General features: G+C 44.7%; 2 protein-coding genes across 2 annotated transcripts in view; one reads left to right on the forward strand and one right to left on the reverse strand.

Annotated features, from left to right (window-relative positions):
• The window catches only part of TINCR (TINCR ubiquitin domain containing), a 123,345-nt gene that overhangs the window by 55,057 nt on the left and 50,340 nt on the right, over positions 1–17,948 (forward strand). The window lies entirely within an intron of this gene.
• On the reverse strand, positions 7,775–16,925 carry AP1M1 (adaptor related protein complex 1 subunit mu 1). The gene is made up of 12 exons (XM_064637478.1): positions 16,803–16,925; positions 16,132–16,288; positions 15,622–15,689; positions 14,945–15,075; positions 14,653–14,800; positions 14,142–14,268; positions 13,285–13,427; positions 12,313–12,384; positions 11,883–12,041; positions 11,139–11,264; positions 10,855–10,930; positions 7,775–9,881 (listed from the first exon to the last, which is right to left on the reverse strand). The coding sequence occupies exons 1-12, from the start codon at positions 16,842–16,844 to the stop codon at positions 9,859–9,861; spliced, it is 1,272 nt and encodes a 423-aa protein (XP_064493548.1). The 5' UTR covers positions 16,845–16,925; the 3' UTR covers positions 7,775–9,858.

Below are 17,948 nucleotides of genomic sequence, written 5' to 3' on the forward strand. Positions count from 1 at the left end.
GTGGGTAGGGGGAGAGGAGATGGTCAGGAGCCAGGATATGTGAGGCCAGAATCCCCCACGCCAGCACGGAGCCAGCAGCTTCTAACCCACATGGCAAAGGACACAGGAACCAAGGGCCTGGAGGGGAAAGGGGAAAACACCTGGTGTTCAGCCCAAAAAACGAGGCAGCACTCCCAGCAATGGGCAGTGGGTGTGGAGGGAGGGCAGGGCAGGGCAGTTTTTGTACCAGGATGGGACACACCGGGTGCTGTTGTACCTTCCCACACCAACAGCTCCCCCTGTGCCCTCGCAGGGCGGCCGCTCTGAGCCTGGATTCGAGCAGGAAACGTGGGTGAGAGGTTCCCCGAGAGCAGAGCCGATCCTGCCCCAGCCCCAGCCCGCCCTGACTCAGCGCGGGGGCCGCGGGGACATCCCATGGCACCTGCAGGAAATCTGAGCTCGGTGTGGAGGTGTGTGGCTTGTTGCGAGGGCAGGAGCTTTGATGAGCTCACAGGGGAGAAAACCTCTAGGAAGGATGACTCTGATGTTCTGGAGGTTGAGGGGCTGCCCGGGTCCTTCACAGCATCCCCTGCAGAGCCCACGCTGTGCCCGCTGCAGCTTCTGGAGAAGGTGCATTTTTTAGTAGAGGTCCCCCCCATCTTCACCCAAGGGCTCTGAGCTCCCCCCTGCCTCAGTTCTATCAGCAAACACACGCCCTGCTGGGAGCCAACTCTTCTTCTCTGCCTTGACTTTGCTTTAACTTCCAGGCGTCGCAGCTGCGGGTTCTTTTCTCTGCTGAATTCACGTTCTTACCCCAATAAAAAAAGTGATTTTGTGTTTGCTGCAAAAAAAAAAAAAATTCACTTCATTAATCTAACCCCCCTCGGGCTCTACTGTCACAAAATACTGCTTGGAAAAAACAAAGCTGCTCTGATGCTGCTGCCTTGGAGATCTTGGTCAACTCCAGTGCTCCAGTCAGGAAAACCAAAATATTCCCTCCTTCCTGCCACCTTCCACCAGTGTGTTGCAAGAGTGAGCAAGAGGGAGGAAAAAAGTCTTAACTGTGTCACCCCTTCCAAAATAACTCCTGTCATCATCAGCCCCTGATATTTTGGGCATTTGACATAATACACAGGAGACAAGTTTGGGGACAAAATTTTGCCCAGCAATCCTGAGCCATCCAAGTGCTGCAGCTCCTGGCTCTGGCTTTGCTTGGAGATGTCAGGATGTTTTGGGACAGACATTGGTGAGGGACCTGCCTCGTGCCAGATGAAGCTTCTGTGACCAACCAAGTGCTGAAATGAGCCTGCAAACTGCTAGTTTGGTTTCTTTTTTTTTTTCTTTTTTTTAGTGTGTGTGTTATGGAATAAAATGGAAAACAAAATCCTGGCTTTCCTCATTGTAGAAGTCAGTTTTATCAGTAACAAAATGATCCCTTTGCCCATATTTACCAAAAAGTTAGCTATACAGAAATAATTTTGATTTCTGCTGCCAAGGGATATTTAAGAAAAATCGTAATAAGAGTGGAAGTTAAAAAATCTGGCTGTGTGAGCTCCATAAAAGCAACACCGAATGGTGCAGCAAGGGTCGTGTAGCAATGATTATTCTGAAGGATCAAAATGACCCCCAAGTTATTAGAATTTCTAATTTTGCACTTTTTGGGACAGATTTGGGGCCGCCATCATGCTGGGGTTGTGTTGTAGCTTTTCCTTCTGGTAGTTACAGTTACTTGGGATGAAAACAGTGAAGGCAGCTGTGGAAAAAGCCACTCCAGCTTTATCAAATGGGCCGAGGGAGGTTTGCTAAAATCAGCCAGTGGTGTAATCCTGCACAGAATATTAATTGCAAGATTGGCCCCCTTCCAGCCCAGCTCTTTACAGCTCCATTTAAACATTATTTGCTCTGATTCAACACAAGTTATAGATGTTACAGCACTTTTTTTGCCATTAACTGTGTGAGGCAGAAGGGCTGTTCTGTTCAACACATAGATCATTCAGCTGCTCATTTCAGAGCCCAAATATAACATTTTATCATTGGGTGAATCTGAAATTTGCTTGGATAGAGCTCAATCCTGCACCGTAGAAGTCTGTGAGCGTTTAATGAAAGCTAAACACGGCCTGCATTGATATGATTTATGGATTTGTTGTTTATTTGCTAAAGGCTTCTTTACAAGGCTTATATCACCACGTTAATTCCCTTAAATATGTCCATCTGCACTCAAATAATAAAAATATACATGTGAGCTGTAATGAAATACCACCCTGAACCATGCAGGGCAAGAAAAACCATTCATGCTGCAACTATAGCAACTACTAAAATAGCAAAGCACACTGATTTCTGCCATGAACCTGTTCCTAATGTCCAAGAGACACTGTGTGCCTCGGGCTTTATATACCAGCTCCCAAAATATCCGAGTCCTGATAGGATGAGAAAATACTGTCATGTTCTTGCACCAGGCCAATTACAAAGCTGTAGTTCCTGTGCTGGTAAAGATGTTTCCTGTTGATAACACAAAAGGACAACATAGCACTTGCTTGTTAATGTTATCTGGGACCCTTGTGACCTGTTGGAAACTTGAACAATCGTAGAGTTCACAACACGTAGAAGCCTCTCTGCCTTGTGCTTTTGTTTGAATAAATAAGCCAGAAAGAAAACAAACACTGGTCCTGCAGCCATGTGCTCACTGTGGCTCGGGGAGTAATTAGAGGTGGCTGGGACATAGATGAGACCTCAGCTCGAGGAGCAACGGGTTCCTACCTCTGGTGTGGGGCACTGCTTGACTGATAAGTCCTTTTCCAAACAAAAAAGGTGGAATTTTACCCCGTAACATTTTCTTTTGTCCGTTTTAAACATACTCCTTTTCATAAAAAAGCCGCTTTTTTATGTTTGGAGATGAAAAAGCCCATTTGTTTATAACGCTGGCATTTCTAAACAGGCCCCTTTCATGTCCTTTCCCCCCCAAGCTTTTTCCCCCCAACTTTTTATACTGAAATCTCTTCAAATGCTTCCTGTCTGTGCAGCTTTGTCCCATTCCTTGGCCAGACAGCCACAGGTACAGCCTGGAACGCAGCACTCCAGGAGCTTTAAAGAAGGACCTCTTGAAAAATATGAAACCACAGCTGAATTTGGGTATTATGTTACCTCTTAATAACTGTCTGTTCCTAACACACTGTTGAGATCTCCTACACCCACCACCCAATGGATATTTGCCAGCCCACAAAGCCCCCACGGCAAACCCCCCTAAATCCTGATGTGACAGGAAATCCAGCACTCTGTTCACTCCTGGACTTTGTGGGATTCTTGAATCCCTCATTCCCTGCCGGGGCAGGAGCACATTTCTCCCTCCCCAGAACCTGGGGAGGAACCAGCAGCTTCTACAAGTTCTTTAACTAAGGCTTAAAGTGCAAAAAACCAGAGTGAAATTTGTCCTCTTTCTGAGGTGTTGAGCACAGGCTCAACACCTGGTTCCCACCAGTGCAATCCAGAGTCTGTTGATAAGGAATAAATAATATTTAATAAAATTCAATAACACAGGAATCTAATAAAACAAGAATCCTGCATTTTCAGGAGAACAAACACAGACCTGAGTTTAGCTACAACCCCTATCCAAGTCTGTTGGTAAGGAGTCATTCTGCAGAGCTTGCCCTGTGATCCAACAGGTACCTCGGTGACCTGTAACCCAGTGGCTTGAAGACTCATAAATAACACTGATGGATATGGCCAGTGTGCCTGATTTCCCCAAACATCCTTCTATCCTTCAAAATCCATGGGTTTTGGATCTGCCTCAGACAGTCTAAGGAATTCTCAAATGGGGTATAGAACATTCCTTATGAAGAGCTTTTCCTAATTCACCAGAAGAATATTTTTTAAAGCCTAATAATTCAATATTTGAGCTCCAGTTCTGTGCTAAGGGTGAGCCCTTTCAGTGCTGCTTTAAACTCCCCATCACTCTTCACCTACACCTGCCCAACTGGAAGAGCAGAGATAAAACTAGTCAGCGTTTTTTCCTTGCTCCATTGTTATTCCTGCTGAAAAGAGGCAGAACTCCTTGCACTGGTTTCCTTTGAGTGGTGCTTATTCACAGCAAGTCACAGTGGGAGAGGGTGGGAGGCAGAGTTCATTCATTTTTGTAGCATAACATAGAGCAGATTGTGTTTGGATTTCGCTGGATATTTGTTGTTTTACGTTTCTTCGCTTTATATTGGAGAAGGGCCTGCAACAAAACTTTGATCCAAGGTACAAATCCACAGCCAAGATTTGAACTAAGCCTACAAAACTTTCTCCAGGCCGGGCTGCAGCCCAGCACGCTGACTTTGGGAGCGTCTTGTTCTTCACGTTGCTGATCATTTGATTCAGGCCTGTTTCTGCTTATTTATTTGACCATCAGCCTGCAAAGGAACTTGGAGTCTCCAGGTTCTAGCCCACAATTTGTTTTTGAGAACAACCCAGAGTAATTCCACCTACAGTGTTCCTCCAGCTGCCAGGGCAGGCAACCAGATAAGATGGGCATAAAGAGATGCAGCATCGAGGGGGAAGGAGAAGAGGAAGGAGAGGTTATAAGGTTAAACTGGGCATAATTTCTGATATTAAGCTCAAACTTTTCCAGATCGTCTGGTTCAGTGAGTCTGTCAACAACCACAGAGCAGCAGAACAGCTGAAGTGGGAAAAGTGGCTTTAATCCTCCTGTGTGATGCCCTGGATTTTGCAGGGCTGGGGGTGGTCTCAGTTTCAGATGGCTCTTTGCACCACGTTCCTGGGAACTCAGCCCAAAAGGCATCCTAATAAAACAAGAATCCTTAATTTTCAGGAGAACAAATGCAGATCCAAGTTCAGCTACCACTCCTCTCTCCAAAAAAAAAAAATAAAAAAAAAATTACAGTTTTCTCTTTAGGACCTGGTGTGAAGGAGCAGGGCCAGACCTGCTGCTGCCCAGAGCAGTGCTCACACTGCAAAGAGCCCACACCACGATCCACACGCAGCCCCTGCACTGCCAGGGCCCAGGAAATCACAGGTACAGCCCAGGAAATGCAGAAGGACCATGGAACCACAGAATGCTTTGGGTTGGAAGGGATCTTAAAGACCATTTTGTTCCACCCCCTGCCATGGGCAGGGACACCTTCCACTATCCCAGGCTGCTCCAACTCGGCCTTGGACACTTCCTGAGATGGGGCAGCCACAGCCTCTCTGGGCAACCTGTGCCAGGGCCTCCCCCCCCTCAGAGGGAGGAATTTCTACCTAATATCCAATCTAACCCTACCCTCTGGCAGTTGGAAGCCATCTCCCTTGTCCTGTTGCTCCAAGCCCTTGTACATAGTCTCTCTCCACCTTTCTTGTGGGCTCTCCTCAGGCTCTGAAGGGCCACAGTTAGGTCACCCCAAAGCTTCTCCAGGCTGAACAACCCCAATTCCCTCAGCCTTCCCTCACAGCAGAGCTGCTCCGTCCCTCTGATCACGTCCGTGGTCCCTCTGGATTTGCTCCAGCAGGTCCATGTCCTTGCTGTGCCGGGGATCCCAAAGTCTCTCACTAATTCACTAAGGGCAAAGTGCCACAGCTACAAAAGGGAACCTCCTGCCTGTGCCTGCAGTGAGCTGTGAGCAACTGTGCTTTCACAAACGCTGAGTCAAGGCAAGGCTGCAACTACAGGAGAAACGAGTTTTAACTGTGAGCAGGGAGGGCATTACTCGGAGAACGCTTTGAATTGCACGAAATTCCAGGGAAAAGAAGGTTGACGATGGTTCGTTTCCGTTTCGACTTCTCCCCCGCAGCACAAATAACATTGTTGCATAATTAATTACCACGGCAATTAAGATTATTCACGTCGTCCCTCAACTTTGCTCTCTCGCACCGTTTTCTGCAGGGCCATCGACCCTCCCCCTGCCATGGCTGCTGAAATTACAAACAGCAGCGGGTGTCAACCACAGAGGAGAAAAAAAAAAAAAGAGCACCGAAGGCATTGCAACACACTGCATTTGGCACAAGATAAGGCCAGAGGTGCCAAGGTTTAGCCCTTTTTATTTTCACAGAATAAGGTCAGAAATAAACAGGTGCAATCTCCCAACCAGAGGCAACCCCGCTCCGGATGAAGGGTTGTGGAGCTCTCTTCGTGTGTAAGAATGTTTTGTGGACAAAACCAGCTCAGATTAGAGTTGGGAGGCACATGTAAGCACTGCAAACAGCGTTCAGGTATGCAAGGATGGCAAGAAGGAAGAGGAGGAAGATGCTAAAAAACACCCAGTGAGAGACTCTCCCAGCTGAACCAAAGATTTTGTAATGCACCCATTTAATGTGATTGGGAGGCAGGTTCTATTGAGACAAAACCAGTTTTCTCTAGAGGGGATCAAGGGTGTGTGGGGGAAAGTTCCTCTTTCTTTTATATTATATCACATCACACAGGAGCTTTCAGACCACCAGCTGAGCCTGAATTTGTGACCCAGGGATGTGCAACACTGATGCCCAACCCTGAGAAGCTGCTCCTGTGGTGCTGCAGTGGCTCAGCCCTTCCCTCGGTGCTCCACTCCCCAGGATGACCAGTATCAGCCACAGGAGAGAAAAAGAAATAAGAAGTGTTAAAACCTGTCGAAATAGAGAAAAGTTACTCAACTCCAAAAAGTCACACCGCATAAAGCTAAAAAAAAAAAAAAATAGAAATAAAAAAAAATTAATTACAGGTTTGGGGAGGTTTTTAATGCACTCAGGGGTGACTAAAATAGCCGTGCCTTCCAAATCGAGGCGCGTTGGGTACATACCGTTCGTGCGGCTCGTCCTGCTCCTCGCTGGGAAGCAGCGTGCTGGGAATGCCATCTACTGGCAGCCAGGGCAGGGGCACCACGGCGGTGCTTTGGGGCCACCTCTCATTCTAAGCAAGCCCAGGGAGCAGCTACACACCCGCACTACTACGGGAAGTAAAGCTACTCCGCCGGGGAGCGGCGCTGACGCACCTGGAGGGACAATTATCTAATCAATGAGTAATTAAATCCTGCGTAATGAGACGACAGGTCTGCCCGGGGAGGGAGAGAGGAATGTTTTCTGCTCCCAAAGATGCTGAGCCAGCACTCTGGGAAAGCAGAGCAAGCTGGAGATACTCTGAATTATGCAAGTTGTCTTTAAAAGTCTTCTATATTGGCACTCACCTGTAACAAGGTGGCAAACCAGCACATTTACATTTTTCCATGTCAGGCCACCGAGAAAAAGATTCAGCAGTTGCTGCAAGGACAGAACTTTGGGGGGAAAAAAAGTTACTCCTAGAATCATAGAATGGTTTGGGTTGGAAGGATCTTAAAGCCCATCCAGTTCCACCCCCTGCCATGGGAAGGGACACCTCCCACTATCCCAGGTTGCTCCAACCTGGCTTTGGACAATTCCAGGGATGGGGCAGCCACAGCTGCTCTGGGTAACCTGTGCCAGGGCCTCCCCACCCTCACAGGGAGGAATTTCTTCCCAACATCTAATCCAAACCTTCCCTCCTCCTTGAATGAGAGCAAGTGCAGGAGCCACAGCCCATCTCCTTGTTTCTGCCTTTCTGGGGACACAGGGACCCACTCTCTGACAATGAATGGATGATGAGGGGGGTTATTTTGCCTTCTGACCACCAATTTTGTGGTACCTGGGTGAACTTTGCAGAGAACAACAGAAAAGCAAAGATTCTGTCAGTATTTGGTGAACAAATCAGGAATATCCATACTTGCAGCTTTTATAAAGTCCTGTTCTACTCATCCAGGTCCTGCTTTAGAACAACTGGGGATACTCTAAGATGCACTAGTGTAGATCAAACAGAAAAAAAGAGCAAGCCAAGTGATTCAAAGAGGCCTTTCTGCCCTTTATTACTTTCTGGACAAGTACAGCTGATGCCCCACCATCAAAACAGAGTCAAATTGCAACAAAATATGAGCAAACATGGTTCTGGTCCACAAGATCCAACCTTCAAGAGGAAAACAAAGCTCTGAAGAGTCACATTTTACAGGCATAATTAAAACAAACACTTTGAAGGATAAAGTCAGCAGAAAGTGATTTGTCAACTAGTTACAGTTTTAATATAAAAATGTTTAAAGTTCAGCCATAAGCTTAACTGTTCAAATGAAAATGAGTAGTGGAACCAAAAGCTTGAAGAAGATGATTTGGTTTCAACATCAAGCTTGTTGGGTGACAAATACAGTAACCTTACTCCAGAATACCCCTGCCCACACCCTAAAATCAGGTGTCTGGTTGTTGTCAGGCACCATCAGATATCAGATTTCCTGAGGCAGATGTTCTGTGATGTCCCAGCAGCTGCAGCTCAGGGGAATTTGGCTGATTTTTTGCTAATTGTATGCACAGATATATCTATTTACAGCCTACAAGGGCTCAGTGAGGACAGTGACTGAAACACTTTCTCACTCTTTGTGGACACTCCTGGACTCTCCCCCGCAGTGGAGAACTTTGCACTCAGTGTTATCACATCACATCTGCAGACACAGACATTTAGCTTTTGATAGTTTAAGTTTAGCATCTGTCAGGAGCATTAAATTCAAACCAGAACATCCTAAAAATTGTGTAAAGAAAATACTGATAACCGTCACAATTCTCCTGGAAAAAAAAATATAATCCACATAACTATGTACAGCCATGCCAATTGTAGCTTCTCTGAAAAAAAAAATGAACTGGCATGTAAAAAAAAATAATAATACCTGTAAGAATAACATTGTGAACTGTTATTCATTCTGCTGGGAAGTTACAGTAACAGCTGTTTACAAACAGAAAAGACTGAGAAAGAAAGCATTTCCCCTTAGGGCAAATAAAGTTTAACAATTCTAGCAAACTATAGCAAAAAGGGGAAGTATTTGCCCTGAATTAACACAAAGGCAAGCTGGAAGAAAGATGGCAACTGTGTTTTTATTAGCCTCTTCATAAACAACAAATTGCAGGAAGAGGTTGGAGTATATTACTATGATCTGGAAAAATAATAATAAACCTCCAATATTCCCTCCAAAATTCGTCACCTCTAAAATTGTTTTGGTCTTTTAACAGTTAGTCCCAGGCTTTATGCCTACACATCACAGTTTGGAACTTGTGTTAATGAACAGGAATAAAAAGAGCAAATACTGGTCAGTTGGCAGAGGGTTTCCAGGCCCTGGGGGTGCCCCAGGGTGGGAACTTTTCCATCTGCATTTCCCTGACTGGAGCCAGCAATCCCCCTGCTTCCACAGAGACCTTCCCACAGACATTTCCTCCTGTACTCAGTTAACTCAGACTTTCACAAACCCCTATTTTTGTTTCCAAACCCTTCACTTGAAGCTGTTCCCTCAGACTAATTCCTTTGAAACCATGCAAAACCAGCAAATAGCATTTTTTTGACTTCAGATAATTTCAACTCATATTCTGTAATTTTTTTTTTATAAGTTAACAGAGCTTTGAATGAGTTAAGGCACCCAAATGCCCAGAAAAAAATAAATACCTTGGGCTAAATACAACTAAGTGTTCAGCAGTCATTTAATTGCACAATCACCTCCCTAATTTGTAGCACAACTCTGCCAATATCTTTAGAGATCCTAAAATACAAATACTCTGTGACTGTAATGGACAAGGCATCGACAAGACATTCTCAAGGTTCTTTCTGGATTCCTGGCTCCTCAAGGTAACTGCTACTCCTAAAGTAAATTAGCATTTAGCAGCAAGATCAGCATGTCCTAAGAACGAAATAAATACTCACACAATCAATACTAATGGTTCAAAAGCTCAAACACATTATTGAAAACAATAAATCTCCAATCTTTTCTCCTGCCAATCCAAGATTGCAGAAACGAGACCCTTGGCAACAACATTCACAGCTCTCAGGACCACAGAAGCTTCTGCAAAGGAATTCTTGGCCTGAAGTTTTGTTGGCTGTGGTGCCTGTGAGGTGTTTTACTGTGTTCGGAGCTGGTAGTCTGTGAAGGGGAAAAAAAACCCACAAAAAACCACTTTTAGTCATTTGTCTCATTAAAAGTAGGAAAGCAGAGCAGCAAATTGGGATACAGTGATAAAATGCATTGGTATATTAATATATATTGATATTTATTAATTCAAAAAAATATAAATATCAATAAAACACTGAGAGGGGGAATGGCCTTAAGGTGAAGAGGGGCAGGTTTGGATTAGATCTGAGGGAAGGAATTCCTCCCTGGGAGGGTGGGGAGGCCCTGGCACAGGTTGCCCAGAGCAGCTCTGGCTGCCCCATCCCTGGAATTGTCCAAGGCCAGGTTGGAGCAACCTGGGATAGTGGGAGGTGTCCCTGCCCATGGCAGGGAGTGGCACTGGATGGGCTTTAAGTTCCCTTCCAACCCAAACCATTCTGGGATTCAATTACTCTGCAAAATAAACCCAGATCTTTGCTTAGAATGGCCATGAGAATGAGCTCTGAAGGGTTAAAGGTAATTGTGGGCAGTCATGTTTAAATGCCAGAAAAAAAAACCAAACTAGAAAAACAGCAACAAAACAAACAAACAAAAAAACCCCAACCCACTCACCAAAAAACCACAAACCAAAACAACAAAAAAAATTAGCAACCAATAAAAGAACCAAACCAAACCTCACCACTTTTACTTGCTAAAAATCTGGTATATTTTATTAGCCAGTGTCTGATACATTTGAAAGCTGGCAGAATCTGTGTGTGAGCATATTGTGAATGTGTATGTTTTCAAATTTACCTCACCAAATTCCAGCCTAATTAGAAAATAACTTGAACAGCATTTACTGTTTTATATCCTATTGGGTCTTTCAGTCTTTCATTAAGACACCAAAAAAGGGGTCTAGAAAAAGCAGCATATCTTCATCTACTGTGTGCAGGTAGTTTCATACCCAAGAACATGAGTTTCAATTTGTAGGTGTATTCTGGAGAAATAAAATACTCCCTTCTCTTACCTCCATTCTGGGTGATGTACCTGACCCATGGCAGGGCCTGGTAGCCACTTTTCTCAATTATCTTCAAGTAACGAACCTGGAAAGAAAGATCTGTAAGATATAAACTGCCCCATGATGGTTTAAAACAGCATTTAGCAAAAAGAGGAACAAAACACCCTTTTTCAGTCAAAAATGTGTTTTATGGGTAAAACTTGAAGAAGAATCACATCTAGAAGATAAGAAACAGCTTGTGTGTTAGAACCCAGCATGTGAATTTATCATTATTTCCATGTTCAGCTACTAACCTGGATTCCTGAAGTGGTGAAATAGGGAATCTCAAACTTGACACTAATGGGAGGTTTTCCTTCCTTGTCTTCAGCTTCAACACTTGGAAGTCCAAAGTGAGCTCTCATCAGGTATTCTTTTCCACCCTGTCCAAAAGGGACAGATTTTTTTTTTTCTTGAAACAAAATAAATTAAAAAAGAACTTGCAATGATACAAGAGGTTTTATTAATGTCAAACTGCTGAACTCCACTATTCATTCCAGCTCTTCTCCAGGGCTTCAGAGTAACATGTGGTTTTATTTTAAAAATGCTTTTTGTTTTTAAAGTTGCAGAGCCAGCCTGAGGCACAGTTCCTTTTCTTCCAGCCTCATACTCAAGAATTCGGATTAAATGGTGACACACAGCTGCACTCTCACATCACCAGCAGTGGACAGAGCTCATGCTTGTGGAACCACCCAAGAAGCAGAGCCTGACAAAACTCAAACAGCTGCTGCTAAAGCCAGGCCAAAGATTACACCATCCACAGGCATCACTAAAAAATCTGCTCTCTAATCTGGTTCTGAAAAAACATCCCAGTGAAACAAATATAAACAACATGTATTACACCAAATTCCAACCCTTCATCCATGGAGAAAGAGGAAGAGGCCACTACTGCTTGTCTGACACTGTCAGAATTTGCTTTAGGCAGAGTCTGAACATCAATGAAATCCTGATGGGAAGTAATTATTACACTGCTGGGTGAGAAGAGTAAAAAGAACACTCACTGGAAAAGATTTAATGGACCAGACAATCTCACTGTTCTCTGGAACCCATTTGACACTTCCCACAGTGGTTTTGAACTTTGGCGAGTCGGCGTCGTTTGGAACTGGGATGTGAATCTCCACGTTGTTGGCAGTTGATCTACGTTTAAATTGACTTTTTGCCTAATGAAGGAAAAAATACAATCAAAAAAGCAGGCTCTAAGTATTTCCATGATGCTGGTGGGTTCAGCTGTGAGACACAGAGCTCCCCTCCACCCCAACCTGCATCCTGAGAACCACGACACAGACTGTGAGTTAAAATTAAGTGTTCAAAGAGATCCAAGCCCCACAGAAATACTTAACACTTGCACAGAAATGCACATGTTGCTGGTCAAGCTTTGAAAATAAATGAAAGAAGACTGAAATTGGCCATAATTACTGAAGGATGTCTGACCTTGATCATGTACTCGATGCGGCTGTGGGAATGTTTCTCAATCACAGACTCGATCCAGATCAGGGGTTTTACCTGATGGGGAAAAAAAAAACACTTCACAGCTCTGGGTTTCACCTGAAACAGTCACTAAAATGTTGCTTCATAAAGCTACACTCAACATGTGAACTCCACAGAAAACAGAGCCTGTGGTGTCCAAAATGACAAAAAGTCATGATTTAATTTAAAAGAAATAATTGTACAAATGAGCAAGTATTGATACACCAATGAGCAAATGCTACAAGAATTATAAGCTTAAAAATGTGTGGCTCACATTAACCCCTAATAACAAACACTTGCATAGGAAAATACTTGATAGTTTAACATACCATGGACTGAACTACAGCAGCTCACTCCCCAGTATGAAGCTCTAAAAAGCCCTAAAAACCCCTCTAAGACCTCAAATAACTCTAATTCAAAGCATTGCCCTTAAAATAAAAAATAACTCGAAGTTTATAGCATCTTATAGACCCTCTGTACATTGAGATTTTCCTTTTCTGAAGGGAAAGGCATCCTCATCACTGAGACTGACACACTGATAAAACTAAGTGATAAATTCTGTTGTAAAGCACAATGAATGGTTACACTGACATTTCATTATGTAGTTAGATGAAAAAAACAGAGTATTTAGAAAACTTTTAGTATTTAAGTTATTATTTATTATTTATTTATTATACTAAAATAATTAAAATTTTAGTATTTAAAAAGTCAAGAGTATTTAAAAACTACTGAATAGTAGTTGAAAATACAGAGACTTATTGCCAAGTTACTTCTTAACTCCTTCTTCCTCCAAAAAGAGCAAACTATTAACAGTTGACTTAAAAACTCTTGTACCGGCCAAGATTTGGAAAAAAAAAATAAAATAAAATTAAGGGAAAGCCACTGTGGCTACAATTTAAAGCTCTCTCCCTTAAAAAAGCAAACATCCAGACTCACGTGGGTGTTGAGACGATAGGACATGAGCTCAAACTCCCCGTCAGGGGGGATGAAGGAGATGGTCCTGTCGTTCTCGAAGCGGGAGAGACGAACGCACTGGTGGAACTTCACGTCTTCCAGTTCTACTGATTTGCTTTTCCCACCTGGCAGAAAACACCACAGGTCAAGGTCCTGCACAAACTGTGGCCCAAGTCTCACCAGAGCAAAGCTGCTGCCTGCTGACAGTCCTCCCTTCTAGCCAACACTTTGTAGGAATAGGGAAGGGATTGTCCCCCTGTGCTGGGCACTGCTGAGACACCTCGAATCCCGTGTCCAGTTCTGGGCCCCTCATGACAAGAATGACTTTGAGGGGCTGGAGCATGTCCAGAGAAGGGAATGGAGCTGGGGAAGGGGTTGGAGCACCAGGAACAGCTGAAGGAGCTGGGGGGGCTCAGCCTGGAGAAAATGAGGCTCAGGGGGGACCTTCTGGCTCTGCAACTCCCTGACAGGAGGGGAGAGCCAGGGGAAGTGAGGCTCTGCTCCCAGGGAACAAGAGGCAGGATGAGAGGAAACAGCCTCAAATTGTGCCAGGGGAGGTTCAGGCTGGACATCAGGAAGAATTTCTTCACTGGAAGGTTGGTCAGGCATTGAAAGGGGCTGCCCAGGGAGGTGGTGGAGTCGCCATCCCTGGAGGGATGTAAAAGCCATGTGGATGCAGCACTTGGGGACACGGTTTACTGGTGGTGTTGGTTAATGGTTGGACTTAATTTCAGAGGGCTTTTCCAACCTTAACGATTCTGTGATTTCCTTGCTATCCCCAGGCCTCAGGCTCCAGATCCCACCTCTCCTGATTATCCCAGCACCACCAGGACACTCACGGCCCGTGTTGTCAAAGAGGACTTTGTCGTTGAGCCCCAGGCGCAGCTCCGGCATTCCCGACAGGAACACCCGCATCTTGATGGAGCCCACGATCTCGCTCCGCAACACGTTCCCGTTGGCACTCACCTGGACAAGGAGGCACAGAAAGGTAAGGCTGCTCTGATGTGGCATGTTGGGACATCAAGCAACACTCCCACCCCATCCCCACGCCCTGGGTTTTCTTGGATGTGTTTCTCCTGAGGAATTAATCCAGCACAGCAGAATTAGATCAGGGAAGTGATGGCACAGAGAAGGAAAAGACATTCAAAAATCATCAATACAAACAATTAAAGGATTATTTGTACTGGATGTCCCTGAGACTACTTAATCTTAATGACTGATGTTGCTTTAAGTGGCACAGCACACCAGCCACAGTCAGTCTGACCTTTTATTGCAGACTTTCATACAAAAAGCTCTTTATAAAATTTCCCACTACAATTCTCATTAAGAGTTCAAGTTCAAGGTACCCACCAAGAGGTTAACAGACTCTATGACATCCAGGAAGACCTCGTTTTTCCTGTATTTTATGCCTTCTGATCTCCATGACACAGCGTTTGTAACAGTGGCAGGCGGGCGTGGGGCTCCGGTTTCAAGTTTGTGACCTTCCTGAGTGATGTACCTTCACCAGCCACAGGGTTGGCATGAAAAAAACGAAAATTAATCTTTTTTTGATACTTAGAACAAGCCAAACATTTGTTTGCCCACAGAAGAATGCTCAAAATTCTCCAAGGGCTTTGTCTCTGTGAGGCAGAATGGTACTTACTCTTGTAAAATTTTACTATCAGTGGTTTGTGGATACCCAAAATCCATAAGCTCATCTAACAACTCATAAATAATAACAAAATTATCCCTAATGCTCTCTTCTTCCAACTCCTTGAAATATTCAGAAAAAACCTGAAACAAAAGGACAGGAGGGAGGGGGAGAAGAAGAACATGAGCTGAGCAAGCAGAGCACACACAGAATGTTCCTGCACCCCAAATAACCATTTGAGAAAGCTCCAAACCAAACCCCAAACTCCACAAACAGCATCAGGGAACCCACCTCAATTAAAACTCAAGAGAGAAACAATCCCAGGAGGAACTCTGTGATGAAAAATATTTATTCTGGAGGAAATATTTTTCACAGCAGGTTAGAGATGAACGGAACACAGGCTCTATTGTGAGGCACCACTACTCATGCACCAATTCACAATTCTCCTCTGGGTGCTCAGCTCTTGTGCAACTACTTACAGCACTTTGCCCCATCCTTTGCCTACTCAGCTACAAAATATCAGTGCCTTTTTTAGTGGTTAGGGAGATAGTTCTACAAAATAATCAAATATAAAGTAGAAATGCTATTGTCAGAGTTCTTTAAAAATGCAAAAGCTCTTTGCACTTCTATCTGAGGTCAGATTTAGACTGAACTGAAAGCAGAGGTTACTTCCAAGATTTCATACTCACCTGAACTACTTTATATAAAAATGAAAACACAAGTGATACACATGCATTCTTCTTAGATGTTGCAACAACTGATAAAGGATGTTCAGGAAAAGTGCATTCAAAAAAAAAAAAGAAAAAAAGGTTTCCTAAGTGCATTTCAAAAAGCCTTTAGGCAATTAGAGTTGGCCAGAAAAACTAAGAGTTAATTATTTAACAGCACCTCTGATCTAAGGAGATGGGAAAATAAACCTCCAGGAAATAATTTATTAGAGTAAAATTAACAGAAATACCTTTTTGTAAAGAGCTTATTAGAGTAAAATTAATATAAACACCTTATACTGCTGGTGCACATTACATTATGTAGAGCATACATCAACTTTATTTAATACAACCTATTTTATTTAACCAACTTTATTAGATAACCAGATTTTTTTTCATCTTATGTGACTTCAGCCATTCTCCAACTTGCACTTTGTCACTAGAGAAAATAAGAGCAGCCCTTGGCCTTTCTTTCAGCAGCTCAAAGGATACGATACAGGTTGTTGTGTTTAATCCACATGAAACGAACTCCTCCGTGTGCTAGGATAGGGGAAAGCGTCCCCTCCTCCTCCTTTTCCATAAGGATCGGCATAAAATGCTCCACCTCTGACATGTCCACATCTCCGCGGTAATTCCGACAGATCAGAACCTACGGAGAGAGCACTCAAACTCTTGGGTTTTTTTCTCTTTTATAAGGGTGTTACCACGCAACACAAACACACAAGGCCTCTCTAAAATCACTCAGCTTCCCTCGAGTCTCTCTGCACGCAAATCACGCCGCCAAAATACTTTTGCTGATTAGGACGCAAACACCAATATTTCACTGCGAAGTCGCGCATTAACTCTTCCCACGGTTATTCCTTATCGCTGCTCGCGCCCCAACAATGATTTGAAGAGGGGAAAACACGGAGCTCCTCTGAGGCAGAGATTAATAACCGTGGGCCGCGCTGCCTCACTCAGCATCGCGAGGGGACACAGGCCACGAGTGCCCTGTCCCGGGGTGGTGGCACCTCGGGGACACCCGGGGGTGGCAGCGCGGCGGTGCCAGGGAGGGGAGCGCGGCCCCCGCAGCCCTTCGGGCACCGCGCGGCGCCCTCAGAGCGGAGGGTCCCGGGGGCACCGCTCCCCCCCGGCCCCGCAGAGTCCCCGCGGCCCGGCCTCACCTTCCCCTTGAGGTCCAGCACATACACGGCGCTGGCCGACATCGCCCCGAGCCCGCCCGGGCCGCGTCCCGCCCGCTCCCCTTCCCTTCCGCTTCCGCTTCCCCCGGAAGTTCCGACGGAAGTGACATCACCGCCCGGGACAGGCCGCGCCTCCGCGCAGAGATACACGCGGAGCACCGCGGCCGCGGAAGGACACCGTGATCAGCTGAATCGTGTTAAATAGTCCCAGAATGTTTTCCCCAGTTTTATTCCCGCTGGGAATGAATGGTCCAGTAGCGCTGGCACAGCGGGGTGAGGTGTTTTCCCCCATAGTGCTGGCACAGACCCCGGAAAGGAACGCAGGTCTGTCCAGGCTGAGGTGGGAACCACACTGAGCTCCCCTGGCTCAACAAGAGGGACCAAATTCGGGTTAAAAACAATATTCCGATTATCCCAATATTCTGATTATTCCAATATTCCAATTGAAGAGGAGCGACAGGATTTTGAATGTCGAGGTACGTGTCGTCCCTCACAGGGGGTGAGAACTGTAAAGGCAGGCATGGCCCTTCCAGAACTTCATACACAAAATTCACCCCGATTTTATATGTAAATCAGCACCAAAAAAAAAAAAGGATGAAACCAGCGCTTTAATAAGTTATATCAAAGTTACAAGTTGCAGCAGACCCCTCATCTCTGAAAGAAGTCTGAATAGAAATACTGTTGTCCACAAAATCATATTTGTTACCTCGTGTGCAACACTCAAGAGAGACACTGATTATATATTCCAAAGTTGCCAAGCTTGGGTGCTCGGTGTGTTCCACAAATGCAGCACCCCAACTATCAAAACCTGGACATCACTGAGAACTTGTTGGCTGCCCTCTCTTCCCTGGATTAAATCTCCCCTCTTGTTGATTAGGTTTAAAAGTATACAAAGATCAAACATGAAAGAACATCCTTCCTTAAGAAAATTTTACCTACTCCACATTTTGCAACATCACCTCTGAAAGAACTTGATAGAAAGGAATTTTACAATTCCCATAACTTACAAAAGAAACTTAAATATGAGACTGTCAGACTCTTTGCTTCCAAAAAGGAGAACAAATAAAGGAACATTTTCCAGCTGGCTTGCAGCAATTAATTTTGGCCTTAATCTCATTTTAAACACTA

This window comes from Pseudopipra pipra, chromosome 27 (assembly GCF_036250125.1).
Source record: "Pseudopipra pipra isolate bDixPip1 chromosome 27, bDixPip1.hap1, whole genome shotgun sequence".
Taxonomy (NCBI): Eukaryota; Metazoa; Chordata; class Aves; order Passeriformes; family Pipridae; genus Pseudopipra; species Pseudopipra pipra.